This window comes from Phoenix dactylifera, unplaced genomic scaffold (genome assembly GCF_009389715.1).
Source record: "Phoenix dactylifera cultivar Barhee BC4 unplaced genomic scaffold, palm_55x_up_171113_PBpolish2nd_filt_p 000333F, whole genome shotgun sequence".
In the NCBI taxonomy this organism is placed as follows: domain Eukaryota; kingdom Viridiplantae; phylum Streptophyta; class Magnoliopsida; order Arecales; family Arecaceae; genus Phoenix; species Phoenix dactylifera.
This window is the reverse complement of record NW_024067796.1, coordinates 130,902-142,341: the sequence shown is the minus strand read 5'-3', so window position 1 is coordinate 142,341 and position 11,440 is coordinate 130,902. Positions and strand designations below refer to the sequence as shown.

General features: G+C 41.6%; 2 protein-coding genes across 2 annotated transcripts; both read right to left on the bottom strand.

Annotated features, from left to right (window-relative positions):
• Window positions 1–288: 288 nt before the first annotated feature.
• Window positions 289–1,761, bottom strand: LOC103722527 (probable carboxylesterase 2). The gene has a single exon (XM_008813112.4). It carries the CDS (start codon window positions 1,508–1,510, stop codon window positions 554–556), a length of 957 nt encoding a protein of 318 aa, XP_008811334.2. The 5' UTR covers window positions 1,511–1,761; the 3' UTR covers window positions 289–553.
• A 6,567-nt stretch (window positions 1,762–8,328) lies between these two features.
• LOC103722530 (tuliposide A-converting enzyme 2, chloroplastic-like) lies at window positions 8,329–9,829 on the bottom strand. The gene has a single exon (XM_017846522.3). The coding sequence runs from the start codon at window positions 9,659–9,661 to the stop codon at window positions 8,702–8,704; it is 960 nt and encodes a 319-aa protein (XP_017702011.2). The 5' UTR covers window positions 9,662–9,829; the 3' UTR covers window positions 8,329–8,701.
• Between the last annotated feature and the right edge of the window lie 1,611 nt (window positions 9,830–11,440).

The following is an 11,440-nucleotide window of genomic DNA, read 5'->3' as shown; positions in this document are numbered from 1 at the left end:
TGATTCACAGAATCTGGTCTATTTAATAATTCTCACTCCTACCTTGATCTTAAATAGTTTAAATAAAAAAAAAATACTGTGGCAAGCGACTATTGAACTGGTCTACTGGATCCCGTCAATATAATAATTTCTGGACACACGGACCGTCCATCAATATTAAATTAGCTGAGTCCAATCTGAAACGAGGGAAAGTTTGGTAACGTCAATTATTGAAGCTAAATTATTCTCTGTCTGTGTTGTCACGAACTCAAAAAAAGCAAGAAACAGCAACCAAAGGAATCAATCAGATAAACAAAATAAACACGACAATAGCGAGGGAACACTTCCTACATTGATAAAATTTACTGAAAAAGTAAAACATTACGAAGCAAAATGACACATATAGACTAACATAACATGAAATCTGTCAAAAAAATTTTTCTGATGGGAAGAAGGGTAGAAACAAGAACCATTGCTTTGGAGCTCTAATTGATCACGAGGATTTCAGGAAGAAAGGCAGAAAAAAAGGCAAAAAAAAAAAGGTCTTTCCAGCATCCACAATTCCAAAGAGCCTTCAATTGCTATTTGCAAACTCAACGACACGCTCCATCAACTCCAAGGCTTTCTCAGAGTCGGGCTTCTTGGAGTGGAACGCATGATCTCCCTCAGACTCAAACAACTCCACCTCCCCTCCCCATCCGCTTCCCTTCAACTCCTCGTAGTACTCCCTCCCGCTCTCCCTCAACACATCAAACTTCGCGACACAAACCAGCACGCGCTCGCACGCCAATCCCTTCAAGCTCGGCGCCGCCTCCGCCAGCGGGTTAATCAGCGGGTCGTCCAGCCCCACTGTCCCGGGGCAAATCAATTTCCAGAACCCATCCGCCCTCTTCTTTACTTCCATATCCACGATCTCTGCATCGAATGATCGTTTCCCCCAGAAGTAGGGATGGACCAATATCACCCCTTCTATCCTCACCCCAGCTCCGAGCTCCGCCGCCCCGGCGCGCACCGCCATGTGGTGGGCTATGTTGGCCCCCGCACTGCAGCCTGCCAAATAGACGTGTTGGAAGTCTCCATGCTCGGCCAGCCAAGCATCGGCGCCGCCGCCAAGGGCGTGGGAGGCCATCCATTTCAGCGCCGCCCAGGAGTCGTTGTAGGCTGTGGGAAGCGGGTGCTCGGGGGCCAGGCGGTATTCCACCGAGACAGCGATGACGTTGACTCGGGCTACGAGGGAGTTGAGGTACGCGTGGGTGGTGGGGCTGAAGGCGGAGCCGATGACGAAGCCTCCGCCGTGGAAGTAGACGAAGACTGGAAGCTTTTTCGGAGGGGTGTGGGGGAGATTGGGGAGGTAGAGGCGGGCGGAGATGCCGGTGTCGGGGTCGGTGACGACGTCTTTGGAGCTGACGCCGGTGACGGGGTCAACGGCGGAAGGAACTTTGTCGATGGGAAAGAAGCGTTCAGTGCGGCCGCTCTTGTACTGGCGGATGAAAGGGAAGAACTCGAATTGGATTTCGGTGTCAGGCTCCATTGATTGCGAAGGGAGGTGGGCGCTTTGGAGTTGGGTAAGGCCCTAAAATATTGAGCATGGCGCAAGTTTAGATCTACAAGGGTATTTGCATTGCAAGGCAGCAGCCGTGGGGCCAATAAGTTGGTGAATGATGACCTCGCGGTCGCAAACGAGAAGTCCAAGCCTCTGGAGGTAACGTCAGCCCGAGATTGGGTTGCGGGTTTATTTGCTGAAATTTTCTAATCCTATTTGCGTGAAGGCTCTTCATCCATCTCAATCCACACAAAAATTACGTATGGTCCCATCAGGATTCAGGATGAGAAATTTGTTTTTGAAATTCAATGTGAAAAACGAGTTCGGATGGGTTGGTTTAGAGGTCTGCGATCTAGGATAGAAAAATTTTCTGGATGTCAGCAAACATCATGTAGATTCTCTATTACAATCTAACGTATGTGCACAAATATGATATAAGTGAGACAACTGTGAGATCCCAAAACTCAAAGTGTCCTACAAGAATTTCTGCGTCCAACCATATTTGGAGGGGAAAGAGGAGGCGACAAGGGCCGATATGGTCCTTTGCTCTGCCAATCAAACGAGGGCTTCAACGCCGTCTAAATCTCGCGCCAGATATGCCAAAAAAGGGGGAAGGCTCTTCGCCCTCACAAGGTTCTGCAAGCAACACTGGTTTGGATCCAAGGTAGTCCAAAGGAACTGATGGTTCCAAGACGCCAGAAAGAAGCGTCGGTAATTTGGTAACCACGCTAAAATTTGCTAATACTTTTTAATAGTATCGGGAGAAATTAAATGAAGCCGACGCTCATCGGAATTCAAAATTAAGACAACACTAAGAAGCGTCGTCGGAAGCCAAAGCCATCCCACCACCCTCGGCTACCACGACGCTTTGGCCTCCGACGATACTTAAGTGTCGTCGGAATCCAATTTGACGCCCACATCGTTTGGATCAAAGACAACGCCTTTAAGCGTCATCGAAAGCCAAAAAAAAAGGAAAAGCAGGAGACGACGCTTAAAGAGCGTCATCAGAATCATGACATACTTGGGCCAGACAATGCATAAAAGCATCGTCGGAATCCTCCAGACCAACCACGATGTTCAACTACCAAATCCCCATTATAAAAAAGCCATTCTCCTAGCGATGGAAACCCTAGCTGCTCATAGAGAGAGAGAGAGAAGAGGAGGAAGAGGAAGTGTGTGTATGGGGGAGCAGCTGTGGACCAGATTGGTGTGGGGGAGTGACTATTAGAGTAGATCTCCACCGCCACCTGAACCAGATCGGTGTGGGGGCGCAGCGGTCGGCGGCCCTGCTTCATCTATTTCCCTCCACTGCTGCTCGGACTAGATCTGCCACCGTGTTCTCCGGCTACATCACCACGAGCACTGGCCCCATGCTTCGTTGATCTCCAGCCGCCGAGGGAGCTTTAGGTGGTTCTCTGGTAACTGGATCGCCGTTGCCCGGTAGAATCTCATCAGTGGTATCGATCTGGTCCCCGGCAGTGTTTGGGGAAAGCATCGAATTATACCAAGATGGCGTCGGAGGCCATGTAACAAATCGCCAGATGGGGTTGGGGATGGGGTTAGGTGATGTAACTGTAATTTGTAAATGGAACCCCAGATGGGATTAGAGGATCTTTTGCAGTTTATTGTAATTTGTATTGTAATCTATAAAAGAAACATCATTAGCACCCAGATGAGATTATATGTTCTTTTGTTGCAGAATCTCATTGATGGAGTTTGTAAAAGAAACATATTTCTGAGCTTGAATATTTTGAGCATGATCATGCTTCTTCATCGACTGAAGGGTAAAACTTGAAAGGATTCATTGACTGAAGGGTAAAACTTGAAAGAATATTATATATGACTTTGCTCGGCAAAGGCTGACACTTATAAGCATCGGTGGAAGCCAAGATAGCCCGACACTTATAATTATCGGCAAAGCTTTTATTTTTGCCGATGCTTTCAAAAAGCGTCGGCAAAAAAAAAAATGTACTTTCACATAACCGATGCTTTTGCGATGCTTTTGAAAATATCGGCGCAAAATTATTGACACTTATAAGCATTGGTATTGGCTCTAAAAAGCTCCGAAAAAGATAATTTTTTTTTAAGTGAATAGGAGATACTCGAGGATTTTGGCCACAACAAGGCACTAATAAAGATCGACAATCGCGGAAGGTATCTCCTATTCCTTCCGAAGTCCAGGGGAGAGATAAAATCCTTTGATTAATCCTTTCAATGCTTCTTTTCAAGTTTATGAATCAAGAATTTTGGTTGATGAACGCTGAATTTTTAGAAGAAAAGATTGATGCCTTGTTTCCCCTATTTTGACTAGTCGGCTTTTATTTTTCTTGTTTCCGGCTGGTTCCGCAATCAACGCTTTTCACTAGAGTCTCCCTCTAGTTCTCCATGGCAGCTTATGGCAATGGTCGGAGCTCTAGCCGCCAGAATACCTCTATTTCATGGTTTAAGAGGTTGCAACCTCTGTTTTGATTGGTTTTGACACTGCCAGACGCTTGTTGCTGCTGACCGTGAGTAGGGGTGGCAATCGGGTCGGGTCAGGCATAAACAGGTCGGGTCAAATACAGGTCGGGTCAGAAAACTATAAATCTGAATCCGACCTGTTTATTAAACGGGTCAGGAATTACAAACCTGAACCTGACCTGTTTATTAAACAGGTAACCCGACCCGACCCGTTTAACCTGTTTAATAAACAGGTAATCTGTTTACCCAACCCGACCCGACCTGTTTAACCTGTTTGCCGAACCTGACCCGTTTAACCTGTTTAGACCTGTTTAACCTGTCCAACCCAATCTGTTTAACCTGCCCAACCCGACCTGTTTAGACCTGTTTAGACCCGTTTAACCTGTTTAGACCTGTCTAACCTGTTTAACCCGTTTAACCTGTTTAGACCTGTTTAACCTGCCCAACAGTTAAACGGGTTAAACGGTTTAAACGGGTCAGACATCTAAAACCCGTATCCGACCCAATTAATAAACAGGTTAAACGGGTCGACCTGTTTACGACCCGAACCTGTTTAGGCCAAATCCAAACCTGTTTATGGCGGGTCGAACACGGGACGGGTTGGCGGGTCGGGTCATATTTTGCCACCCTTAACCGTGAGTCTCCTAATCCCGGGCACCACCTACAGCCACCCTCTTCACTTTTTTTTCTTGGTTATAGAGAGAGAAGCTTGCTCTCTCTTTCTCTCTCTTTCCCTCCTCTCTCTCTTGTTTCTCTCTATCTAGATTATCTCTCTCTACTCTCTATAGGATTGTTGGACTTGGTAAGGATGTCTCCGGTGACTTTTGTCGGCTCTTATGAAGGATTTTGGCCTATGGTTGTCAGACGCGTCAGCCCCCACCTTTGCACATGCTAAATACTATTAGATTTGATCATCTTCGATCTCTGATCAATACTCTAATATGAGCATGATTCGATAAAATTATCTTGATCAAACCAATCGAGATGCCGAACACTTTCGTTTAGTCAGCCCTACGAGGGTGCTAGAATTTAGGATTTGTATTTTTAAAATAATTATGATGAAATTTTTAGCAAAAATATAACTTTTGAATGCTAAAGCTCGAGAGAAATTTTTGGAATTAATTGGATCTTTAGTTGGATTGCGCTTGCAAAATAAGTAATGTAACTCTTTTTTTAGATTTATTTGCAAATTATAAATATTTTTTTAATCGAATTATTCTTGCTTTATAGTGTTTTATTATTATATGTGCCTCTTTCTAAAAAATTATATATTTCTTCATTGAATGCATTGGTTTTGATATGGATTATGTTCGATTGATTTTAATGTCGTATGAATTTATATATCTTATAGTTTGGAATACTTAATATACTTTGAGAAAAAGAGTTTTGATTCAAAATAGATTTAGACTTATAGTTAGACTATGTGTCAATACTCCATCATTGAGGGTTATGTGCTAGTATATTGATACCCTGCTAGTGGAGGCTATACGCTAGCATATTGATACCCATAAGTAGAGGTTATACATTGGCATACCAATACCATGCAAGTGGGGGTTATATGTTGGATATTGTATTGATTTGATTTTGAATTGATGTACTTTGCATGCTTAATTTTAGCATATTATTATTATTTTATTGATTGATTTATCTAGTTAAAGTACGTATTCATTGCTTATTGGGCTACCTAAATTATTATACAATTTTTTACTTTTTTTTTATAGATTCAAATAATTAGCTTAACTCAGAAATTTATCATGGGATAGCGATTAGAGAAAAAAATTTGACAACTTTATTTAGATTAAATTTTATTTTAGAGTTGATGCCAGATTTTGGAATATCATTAGTTTTGTAAAACTTTTAATTTTGTTATTCAAATTAGAATTTGAATCCTAATTATTTAAGTTTATGTTGTTGCTTGCATATGTATCATGTTGAAATGCCTTACATGCTTGTGGAGAGAGTTCTCTATGAGTATGCGGCAGTTATCGCGACCGCCGACTCGCAATCTTGGATTGGGGTGTGACAAAAACTATCTCCAAAATGGGCATTCTCCGGGTAAGTGTCTAGATCGATATAACAGGAAGCATTTATCCTAGTACAAATATTCGGGTGAAAGGGCAAATGATCTAGCATGATTTCATCAATGAGGAGTTCTTGGATATTTGTTATCTTTATGGTAGGTTGAGTCACTTGAATGAGGAATTCGATAGCCCAAGGAAAAGGGAAGAGTTAGAAGCTAAACCATCCTATGGGCCCTGGATTCGTGCATCTAGGGTGTCAATCTCCCCTTCCTCTAAAATTAGAAACATGAAAACCACCAACCATCCATAAATTGGACATTATCTAGGTGCAAATTGGGCGCCTGCAAGGAAGCCACAAAAGGATCACCGATTCACCACCTAAACAGGCTATTCCTATAGCTAGGCCCTCGGGTACGACATATGGCTCCTGATGTGTACCATTACTGAAAGGGAGGGATCTGTTCCAATGGCACCATTGTGGATGGATATTGTTCCATCTTCCTTATCTATGAGGGCTTCTTCTCTCCATGTGTTGGCTAAAGGAAAGAGGAGTAGTTCGTCCGAATTAGAATCCTCCGTAAAATCAAATGTTCTCTTTGTTGAGGAAGCTCACAATTCAACTGACACTAGTTCTGCTCTCTCTTCCAAACCGGCTACTTTCAATAGGAACTTGATTGGCGCACCCAGTCAGGGGTTGGGATGGTGGCTAATTTGTCTCCTTCTACAAGCCTTGCTAGCTCCTCTTCCAGTTCCGACGATTGCTTATGCCAACCTTAATGCTGTGGGCATGGTGCAACCAAAAGAGAATACTTCAAGTGATGATCTCTTGCTTCAGGACATGGTCAATTTCACACGCTCTAATGGAGAAATAGTTTTTGGCATTACAACCCCACACTCTAACCCTAGTTGAATTTTGAGGGCGGTCTACGCGAGCACAACTAGTGTACAGCGTACAGTGGTGTGAGAGTCTATGTCTATTGTCCTTACCATGGGCTTACCTTTACTTATCATTAGGAATTTTAACAGCATTTTGATGGTGTAGGATAAAAAAGAGGGAAAAGCCTTTCACAAAGGCAAAGATATTTGTGAGTTTAGGTCCTTCAATCCAGAAGGTTGATTGACCTAGGCTATAAGGGCCCCATCTATACCTAGTGTAATAATGGACTAGGTCTAGCGAGGGGTTGGGAAAGACTAACCTTACTAGTGGCTTGATTTGTTCCCTGAATCTAAGGTCAATCATTTAGCCCACTTTACCTCAGATCAATGTCCAATTTTATTATATGTTAAGCAAGGCTAAATTCAAGGGTTCTAATCCTTTCGAATTTTAAAAATTATGGCTATCATGTGAAGGTATTCATGATGTAGTGCACAAGCATGGTGGTGTCAGGTTAATCACTCACTTGGAGTCCAGCTATCCTTAATGCTAGGGAATACCAAAAAAGCCATTAAGAGATGGAGCAAGTATAATGTGGGGAATATATTTCAAAGGGGTCAGGCCTTGTATGACGATATACTGAAGTTTCAAACATAGGAAGTGAGCCAAGGGGGTCTGTCTACACCCTATCCATGCTCAAACCGACGTGGGAGATACATATCTAAGTGGCTGTATGGTAGAGTGAGAACAGGTACAATGGGTTTCAAGCGTATCACAAGAGCTAAGGCCGAATGGGTATTATATGGAAGTTGGCCAAGGAATCATGCTACAGGCCAAATAGATATAGAAAATGGCTAAACAAGGCACCAATATAAAGTAGGCTGAATAAGATACAATAAAGTTTCGATTGACTAAGTGTGACTGTCGGCCTAACAAGCAGTATAAAGTTAGGTTATCTCGATGGACATGCATTGTGGGAGGATAGATAGCGTAGTTACCAAAACAGATAGCAATGGAGGCCAGACATAGATAGTAACTATTGGAGTAAAAAATTATTATTATCTAGTATAAATAAGTAAAGATTGTACTTTGTAGCGGATCATTTAACAATCCAAAGCAAGACATTTTATCTTATCTAAATTCTTAATCTACTAGTAATTTCTACCCTAGGGGTAGCTATAACCTAGAATTTCTACTAGCATAGCTTAGTGGTACACCTCAATCGTTATTCAGATCCATCACATTCGAATGCTGAAGTGACAATGGTGAAGATCTTTAAAGATTAAGGCACCTAGTCATATACTACTTTCTATCCTACCTTCAATCACCATCTTTTCAATTGATCCAACACCGGTAGCACACCCATGCACCAATCTATTGTAGTCATTAGTCTTGCCACCCTTAAGAAAAAATAAGTTTCGTAGCTACCATCATGTTACGAAGAAAGAAGGTGAAAGCTTCAACCACAAAAGCCATTCATATTTTTATTTTCAACCACGAAAGGAACTCGAAGGAAAATATAAGCAAAAAGATAAATACAGAACACGCAGACTGCAGGCAAACATAAAATAGGAAATTAAAGTCAACTAACTGACGTGAACAAAAGAGATCAACAACATTTTCCCTTCAGTCCTAGTTTCCCATCTAACAATACGCACTCTCTGTTATGGGAATCATTTCACCATTACCAGAAGCACCATAGAAATTAAGAGCTTTCCTTTGGATGCTGGAAGATATTTAACCATCTACCAATTCCTATCAATTTAATTATCATCTCTTTCTCCATTCCCATCACCGGCCCTTTTTCCAGCATCCAGAAAGCCTTCAGCTGCCACTGATGAATTTCACCGTACGTTCCATCAGCTCTAAAGCTTGCTCACAGTCGAACTTCTGAACATGGAACGCGTGCCCCACCCCTTCCGACTCCAGCCACTCCACCTCCCCTCCCCATCCACTCCTCTTCAACCCTTCGTAATACGCCCTCCCCCTCTCCCTCAAGACATCCTTCTCCGCCACACACACCAGCACCTTCTCGCACCCCAAGCCCTTCAAGCTCGGTGCCGCCTCTGCCAGTGGATTCACCAGCGGGTCGTCCATCCCAACCGTCCCGGGACAAGCCAACACCCACATCCCATCCATCTTCTCCTTCAACCCCTTATCCACCAACTCGGAAGGAAACGGATCGCTCCCCCCGAAGTAGGGATGGATCAATACCATCCCTCGTATCCTCGCCCCAAGTCCGAGCTCCGCCGCACCAGCGCGCAGCGCCATGTGATGCGCTAGGTTCCCCCCGGCGCTGCAGCCGCCCACGAAAATGCGTTCAAAATCTCCATGCTCGGCCAGCCACGCCTCAGCGCCGCCGCCCGCAGCTTGGGACAACACCCACTTGAGCGCCGCCCACGAGTCCTCGTAGGCTATAGGCAGTGGGTGCTCGGGGGCCAGGCGGTAGTCCACCGAGACGGCGATGATGTTGGCTTTGGCCACCAGGGGAGTGAGGTAGTGGTGGGAGGTGGGGCCGAAGGCGGAGCCGATGACGAAGCCTCCGCCATGGAAGTATACGTAGATCGGGAGCTTCTTTGGACGGGTGTCGCCGAAAGTGGGAAGGAAGACGCGGACAGAAACGCCGGTTTCCGGGTCAACGATGATGTCTTTGGAGGTGACGCCGGTTTCGTCGTTGACGGCGGCGGGGATTTGGTCGTCGGAGTAGAAACGCTCGATACGGCCGCTCCTGTATTGGCGAATGAAGGGGAAGAATTCGAATTTGACATCGGTGTCAGGATCCATTGGGGGCGAGGAGGGGATGAAGGGATGAAACCAACTCCGATGAAATATAGGGAGCGCAGAGCAAGGCAGGTGTACCGTCTGAATGTAATGTGTTCAAGGGGAACCAAAAGAAAAGAAGATAGGAAGAAGGAGTAGATGGTTCACCGGAAAGATTTAAGTGCACCAGAAAGGAGTCGTTAGAGCGAACAAAATATATAAAAGAATGAAAGTCAATCAGGAGGGGAGTGGTTGTCCCGAGATAACAAAATAATTTGTATTTTTCCATCTGAGACCAGTCTAGTTTCTTGCGATTTTATATTTTTTAAGAGGAGAGTTTCTCCCGACTCTAGAAGGCAGCTTTTGTCGTAATGACTTCAATACAGCGCGGGGCAGTGGATTGTTGGCCCGCTGTAGTGGAACAGGTGTATATGATGCAAGATGAGGTGTCCGGCGTTGGTGACTTGGTGATCCCACCTACAAATATTGTGACAAATAATTTTTAAATTAATAAATTTTATAAAATAATGTATATTAGGATCTGATGATTTTATTGATATTGACATATCTATATTTATATCTATATCTTTGAACGAGTATGAATAAAGATATAAGTATTGAATGAATACCAAAATTAATTTATATTTGTTTTTAAGAAATATAATATAAGTCCAATATTATTTATATTGACATTTTTTCTATCTTGGTAGAGATAAAAGTTGGATAGTATTCGAATATAAATTAAAATTTTAGCTTAATTCAGTAATGAAAACTAGCATTAATTATATAATTATAAAGGACAAAAATAAAATTCACTATATAGATTGCACACGATACATATGTAACTAAGAATTTAAAGCATTGATCTCGTTAAGGATCCAAGTCGATCACCGATTCAAATGGATTTATATTTAGATATTAAAAATCAAAAATTATTTAAGATGAAAAATATTATTTTTTTTGCATCAAATATCATTATTATTTTTTAATTTAAGAATAAATAAAAAATCATCGATTATCTGTTCTTAGAGGAATTGTAAGAAAAATTATATATGAATGTATGAATACAAAGAAATTAATTTTTAAATATTTTAGTAATAAACCTTTGAGAATATCATAAAGAATAAATAAAATATGTTCATTTTTCATTTTTATCAAAGATAAAAGGATTTTTTATAAAAATAATGATTAAAATATGATATATCATAAAATACATCAAAAAATTATTTAATAATTTGAATACTTGTGAATAAGTAGAATAAACTTCTTATGTAGGATGGAAAGACATATTATAGCTCGATGGCTTTAAGGGTTTGCCGTTGGATTCAAAAAGTCTTTAAATCCAAATATAGATCTAGGTCTAATTGGACATCAATATTTCTACCTGAATTTGATTCTCTGTAGATATGAAAACAAATGGGATCGGATAAAATCCGACCTATTTTTATCTCTAACAGCTATTTTACCAAATGGCAAATACATAAAATATCCAATATATCTACTTCAACTATATGATATGTATTGTTTTATATTATTTCCCTTTTTGCACCTAGATCTAATAATAAAATTAACCAAGGACCTATAATATGTTTTATGCAAAAATAAAAACCAAAGTTTGTTTGTAAAATAGATAATTCAATGAGTCTTATGCAAAATATATTTAAAATATTTTTTATACCATGACTTAAAATAATGATATCTAACCATTAAGGTTGTAGTCTCAATTACCTAAAAGAGATGACAATAAAAATTATAATAGCTATGGGGTAGAAAATTAACATCAACTCTTGCAACCTTCTAGGT